This window comes from Eucalyptus grandis, chromosome 5 (genome assembly GCF_016545825.1).
Source record: "Eucalyptus grandis isolate ANBG69807.140 chromosome 5, ASM1654582v1, whole genome shotgun sequence".
In the NCBI taxonomy this organism is placed as follows: domain Eukaryota; kingdom Viridiplantae; phylum Streptophyta; class Magnoliopsida; order Myrtales; family Myrtaceae; genus Eucalyptus; species Eucalyptus grandis.
Genome location: NC_052616.1, coordinates 46,468,087 through 46,475,016, shown reverse-complemented (window position 1 = coordinate 46,475,016; position 6,930 = coordinate 46,468,087). Strand labels below are relative to the sequence as shown.

The 6,930-nt window shown below is 40.4% G+C and overlaps 1 protein-coding gene across 1 annotated transcript; it reads right to left on the bottom strand.

Moving 5' to 3' along the window:
• Positions 1-467: 467 nt before the first annotated feature.
• On the bottom strand, positions 468-5,648 carry LOC104447085 (disease resistance protein RPV1). The gene is made up of 6 exons (XM_039313048.1): positions 4,733-5,648; positions 3,239-4,337; positions 2,845-3,117; positions 2,297-2,755; positions 1,308-2,207; positions 468-1,232 (listed from the first exon to the last, which is right to left on the bottom strand). The coding sequence occupies exons 1-6, from the start codon at positions 5,449-5,451 to the stop codon at positions 804-806; spliced, it is 3,879 nt and encodes a 1,292-aa protein (XP_039168982.1). The 5' UTR covers positions 5,452-5,648; the 3' UTR covers positions 468-803.
• Positions 5,649-6,930: the final 1,282 nt, after the last annotated feature.

The window sequence follows — 6,930 nt, the reverse complement described above, 5'->3', positions numbered from 1 at the left end:
CAATAAATAATTTACAAGGCGTTTACTAAGGTGCTATTTGCTTATCATAAGCATTCTTCAAATCAATGTCCTTTGCCTAAATGCAAAGTCTCAAAGCTAAAGCTCACCCTTTGTATCTATCCAATGCAATCTGCCGAGTAATAAAGAGGAATCAATTAATTTTCCTTGTATAGACCTTTTGATCTTTGAGACAATTCAAACAACACTTTCCTAAAGGTATTGATTATACTGGATTGAACACAACTCACTCTCTCAGAATTTTAAAGTATGAAGTGTAGGCATCATTAATTGGATTAAGAGAAATGATAGAGGCCGATGTGATAAATTACATGGAGCAACTTGAAAGACCATGGGCATTCAACAAGCATCCTCTTAATTTTTGGGTTAATGTGCTCTGCATCACAAATCATAAAGAAACAGAGGCCAAAAAAAAGACAACAAAATGATCCTCAATTATGTTAGTAGAATGGTGCGAAACCTCTGTTTTATAATGATCTTGAATTCTAATTGAAGGAGCAGACACTTGCAAATCTCTAGTGGAGGCCCGGAAAAGGGAAAAGCAAAGACATTGGAACCCATAGTCTCATCATAATTAAGACCGTCTCATCTTCTTTGTTAAAGGTGATGAGCTTTCCTCTACATCCGTTTCAATTGGAGTATCTTCTTCCTCGGTGTCTATTGAATTATCTTCTTCTGAGTCTTCGCTTTCCTCTACATCCGTTTCAATTGGAGCATCTTCTTCCTCGGTGTCTATTGAATTATCTTCTTCTAAGTCTTCCCCAAAAAACTGCACTTTGTTTCTATCAGCTGATGGTGGCCACCCTCAGATCATCCTCCTTTTGCTCGCATATTAGACGGAATCCACACTTCTTTATGCTTCCCTTTTCTGCTCTGAGGCGAACTTCGAAATGGCTCCAAGCATTTTGTAGGCGCTGCTCTAACTTCAGTAACTTATAACTAAGCCACACATGGTCAGATTCCATCCCAGAAACATATCTCGTGCCATCTCTTTCAAATTGGCCATTAACTAGTATTGTGTAATTACATGAACTATTGACCACTTTTCCTTCCTCCGGGCTGAGAACAACACAGAATGCTAGTCCTTTGAAGTGGTTATACAAGTCCTGAGGAACCATGAAAGATATGGAATCCTCTTCACAGGGGAAAATCCATTTAGGCATCTCTCTTCCAATTAGGACAATGTCGATGGCATCTTTCATCTTTGGCAGTTTCTGTCATCACGGATAGACGCATGTCAAGCATTTGATTAGAGAGAGAGAGAGAGAGACAGAGAGAGAGAGAGAGACCTCGAGTAATGACATATTAGCCACATCATCCATATTGACCCCATTGCGGAATAATTCACAACATGAAGTCAAGTCAACCCGAAGATTGCGGCAGGAGAGACCCCCTGTATCTGGGAGTTTTTGCAGAGATTTGCAATAACCTGCTGATAGATGATTGATATTTGGTGGAAGTTGAGGAATCTCTTGTAGTAGCTTGCATCCCCTAACATTCAATGTGTGCAAACAATAGTACTTGTTGATGCATGTCGGCATATGAGCAAACTTGTTATATTGAAGGTCTAGGCACCCCAATGCAGGAAAACTGGAAAAACTCTCAAGGAACTCTACTTCCGATAGATTGCACCCCACAAGTAGTAGATGGTTTAGTTTTCGGAATCCCACATGGCCATCAGGATCAGTTGAATCCTCCATGTATTTTGGAAACGTGATTAAATTCGAGCAGCCACGAAGACAGAAAGACTCAAGATTTTTCAACTTATAAATGTGCGACGGAAGCCTCATGAGGTTTTCGCAAAATGATAAATCTATCTGCCTCACAGAGACAAGATTTTCAATTGATGCAGGGAGTTCTTTAATAGCCGTATTATATAGAGGAAGTACTTCCAAATGTTCCATCTTTCCGTCTATATCTGGGAACTTCTCAAGTTTAGAGCAACCAAAGAGCTCAAGGGTTTGGAGAGATTTAGTCTTCAGCGTGTTAGGAAAATTTCTAAGATTAAAGCACCCTCCGAGCGACAAAACTTCCAACTTGACAAGATCTCCAACAGATGGGTGAACCTTCTTCAACCTCTCACACCCATTAAGAATTAATTTCTCCACATTTGGAGCGCATGACAGGTCGTGAATACTAACCAGGGACTGGCATTTACTGAAATTGATGGACTTCAGCTGTCTAAAATTCTGCAAAAACATACTAGTGCGGTCATTAAGCTCTGCGAATGTTTTTTTATAGCTATAAAAAGGAAAAGCTAATCATCACAAGGGCTTACCGGAGAGTTGCCTCTTAATTGGCTGATATGACTTTTTGGGACATCGAGTCTCCCGAATCTCACGAGGTTTGAAGATGCTAAATTCATTGACTCCACAGAGACAAGATTTTCAATTGACGCAGGGAGTTCTTTAATAGCTGTCCCACGTAGATCAAGTCTTTTCAGATGTTCCATCTTTCCGTCTATATCTGGGAACTTCTCAAATTTAGAACAACCAGATAGATCAAGGGTTTGAAGAGATTTAGTCCTCAGTGTGTCGGGAAAATTACTAAGATTAGAGCACGACTCTAGCGACAAAACTTCTAGCTTGACAAGATTTCCAACGGATGGGTGAACCTCCACCAAGTTCTCAGACCCATTAAGAATCAATTTCTCCATATTTGGAGCCAATGACAGGTCGCAAATACTAACTAGGGACTTGCATTCACTGAAATTGATGGACTTCAGCTTTCTGAACTTCTGCAAAAACATACTAGTGCAGTCATTAAGCTCTGCAAGTATTTTTTATAGCTATAAAAAGGAAAAACTGATCATCACAAGGGCTTTACCTGAAAGTTGCCCCCAAATTGTCTGATATGACTTTTCGGGACATCGAGTCTCACGAGTTTATTCAAACCAGAGCCAAATTCTAGATTCAGGGCATTGGGCCATTCAAGCCATCTTAGCTCGTTAGGGAGACGTACTTGAGCTTGTGAAGAGATCAGAACTCCAAGAAAAATGAGTATTCTCAACTTTTTCATATTTGTGAAAGCATCAGGACTGATGATTATTACTTCCGGTGGGCGCAAGTCCAATACTATGGCCTTTACTGCATCCGTCCCCTATCCATAACAGAGCAAATTCAGTTGTCAGACAAAATTTTCAGTAAAGATTTACGTTAGACCGTTCAAATTAGAGTAATGTAAACCAAAATGTAGCAAAACTGACATAAACAACTTTTACCGTATTATGATAAAACATGTCCTCAACATCTTCCAAAAGCCATAATCTGCTGCGCTTCCCAGGATCATCGCGACATTCTTGTTTAACAATATCCTGACCCATCGACTGAATCAAATCATGCATTTGCAGGTAACCCAGCTCATTTTTTATCAAGGACCTCTCGATGAGAATTTCCATTCCTATGGTTGTGTCGAAATCACAGCTGTCAAGAACTTCCTTGATGTCCTTTATACTTTTCCCCTTAAAGAAACAAGCAATATCAAGGAAAATCTCCCTGTCATTCTCATCCAATCCATCGAAGCTTATCCTGAGAACTCGATTGATTTTTGATTCAGGAATTTTAGAGAGTTTATGCAACGTACTTTTCCATTCAGGTTCCTTTCTTCCACGTAGGAATGAGCCCAACACTTCCAGAGCTAATGGAAGGCCACCGGCATAATGCAGTGCTCCATCGATGAGATCCCTTCTTATTTCTACTTTATTGCTGTTTGTAAAGGCATGCTGACCAAAAAGGTCTTGTGCTTCATTGTCTTCCAAAATTTTGACTTCATGCACATAATTTTTGTCATAAGAAGTTAATAAATGTCTATCTCTTGATGTAACAATGATTCTACTCCCTTTGCCAAACCAATCGCCTTTTCCAGCTAAGGCATTTAGTTGATCCATATCATCAATATCATCGAGAACTAGGAGAACCTTCTTGCGACATAGTCTTTCCTGTATCAAACTAATTCCTCTGTCAACAGTGTAGACCGTAAATTCTGGACAAGAAAAGATCTCAGATAGAAGTTGTTCTTGCAAAGCAACAAGACCACTGCTTTGGTTCGATTTTTCTCTAACTCGCTCCAAAAAACTACAACCCTGAAATTGGTTCTCAATAGCATTATATAGTGCCTTAGCAATCGTTGTCTTTCCAATGCCGCCAGGTCCCCATAGACCTATCATCAAAACATCACTGCCAGCTTGCTCTGACAAACTTATCAGATTTTGAACTTGGGATTCTATACCGACTGGATACTTAGCGACATATAAGGATCTTGGTCTGAGACGACTTGATAATTCATTGATGATGGATTGTATGAGCTCCGCTTCGTCATCACTGATGAGCACTCAAAAGAAATAGAAACATGTTTTACCATTTCAAGCCATGGCAGGAATTCAACGTCTAATGTCATAAGGAAAATTTCATAAGAAGATTAACAAAAAATAAAATGAAAAGAAATAACACACACCTGCGCCAACGTCTGCGGAAGGAAAATTACAAAGAATGTGCGCCTGAAGACACTAATTACTCGGGTCCTTGGAACCACACTACTTATCTAAGACAGAAATTTCTGCTAGCTTCAAATTTTGGTCTTTCGACTTTTGTGTCTACTGCGAATTCAAAGAACTTGATGTATCGTTTGGGCAACTCGAAGCTATACATATGATTTGATATCTAACAGACAATCACAAGCTAACAATCACATAACACCACGTCACATTTGTGCATACCTGTCATTCAACTCCCACCCAGACAAGCTACCGGCTTCAGAGAGAGCCTTCTTCCATCTCTTCACTTTCTCTGAATCCTTCCCGAACTTGGACTCATGGTTATCCATAGCTCTCTTATAACTCTCTCTGCCCCCTCTCACTTCTCTCGGTTCCACTTTGTAAAACACTGGGAACACCACCATCAGGTCGTTTTGCTCCTTGCACTCCATGATTTTCAAGAGCTCTTCCAAACACCACGGTGAGGAGGCGTAGTTCTCAGAGAAGACAATGATCGCGATGCGCGATTCCTCGATCGCTCTCATGAGCGCCGGCGATATTTGCTCTCCTTTCCTGAGCTCCTCGCGATCCACAAAAGTGTGTATTCCTCTCTGGTCCAGAGCGGCGTAGAGATGACTGAGGAAGCCGTGGCGGACATCTGGTCCTCTGAAACTGAGGAACACATGGTAATAATTCCTTTTCATATTCGAAGAAGCAGCCATTAGATTAGCTGATGGTACATGTGCTTCCCTAGAATGCGAAGCATCGGAACAGAGAGTCTTGCTACGAAAACCAAGGGCTGAAGGCTGAACCAGAGTGGGCTTTGCTCTCGGAGAGGCTGGGCGGCCTCTGACCCGGCGTTGCCCTTCCCCGATCGGCAGCGAAGTCGACGATCTCTTCCTCTTGCTCTGGCTCTCGCTCTCTCTCGCTTCAAAAGAACAAGCGCTCTCAGCCTGTTCCATTCTCAGGAAAATATTGGACCGGACTCAGGGTAATTTGGCTCGTGAAGACGTTTTCAGCTTTCGATTTCAGATGAATATGCTGCTTATGCGCGGCGGAGAGGGTGTGGAGGGCGAGATCGACGTGATCGACAAACGAATCTGGAAAGACGAAGAATCGGCCAAGGACTCAGAAAACGAAAGCTTCTACTCGGGTTTATAAATCTGGCTGTGAGGTCTCGGGTCCGGCCCGCGCCCAAGGACGCGCAAAAAGGACGCGTCAAAGAACGCGCAAGGACGCGCAAATCCACCTTTGAGGTATCAAGTCTAAGCGCTAGCGTCCTAGGCTTAGTCCTCGAGATAGAAGGATAATCACATTGAGACGAGCTGATGCACTGTCAAGCTCGACTCACATGTTTGATAGCACGAAACTTCACTCGAGCTTAGCTGGATTGAGAATTGAATTTCTTGCTTGAACTTAATTGGAAAAGAAAATCGAAGTATTCAAAAGCTGCACTTGGACTCAATTTTATTATGCTGAAATATAAATAGATTGGGCTTGAAATTTCACATAAATAATTTACAAAAAGAAAAACTCAATTAGACTTGTAAAACTATTGAGCTGAGTACTAACGAGTTGAAGTTCGATATCATATGGCACATTCATGTTTAAGTTTCGCCTAATCTCAATTCTCGTATATTGTAAATATTATTTTTGTGAAACAACGAACCCTCCCCCATGCCTAGCGAGGGGGGTCGACAGTCTTGTTGGCCTTGTGAAGAAAATAAAAATAGAATTTAAAATTGTCTACATTAGTATTGACATCTGAGTTTTAGTTGACAATTGAAAATTTGTTCTAGTCTCAAGATTCTGGAAAGGAAATTAACATATAGGCCATTGAAATGGCTTTTTAAAGTAAACAACCAAGCATTGAAAGCATCCAAGAAAATGTATGGGAGATGAAAGACTCGATACAAGTCGGGCAAAAAATAAACATGGCATCGTTATTAAATCTTAGGACATGAATCCCCATAAGCTAAACACGATGTTAAGTTGGGGAAGGAATATATAATGTCTTGTTATTTAACCTTGGGACATGAACCCCATAAGCTTGGGATATGCACGCCCATGATCACCAATGGCGAGTATGTAACTAGATATAGGATTTGTCGTATGAATCAATCTCTCACTATCTCAGTCAACTTTTTGGAGAATTAAAATTAGATTTTATTTCTATCTACTATAAGTAAGTAAAAAATATTATCTTGATCACTATGTTAAAAAAAAAAAATGAACTAGGTCAGTCCTTGCATACTTGGACTTTAGACTTAAAAAAGCTTAATCAACATTATTTGTTTTGATTGGTTTTTGTCATCTCAGTTCATAGCAGGTTAAAGTTACTTTTTTCACATGCGGCATTCCGTAATCGTGCACTTGTAGGAGTCACTTAATTATGATTTTTTTTTTTTTTTTGTTGGCCACTATTCGTGAAGAGATAATAA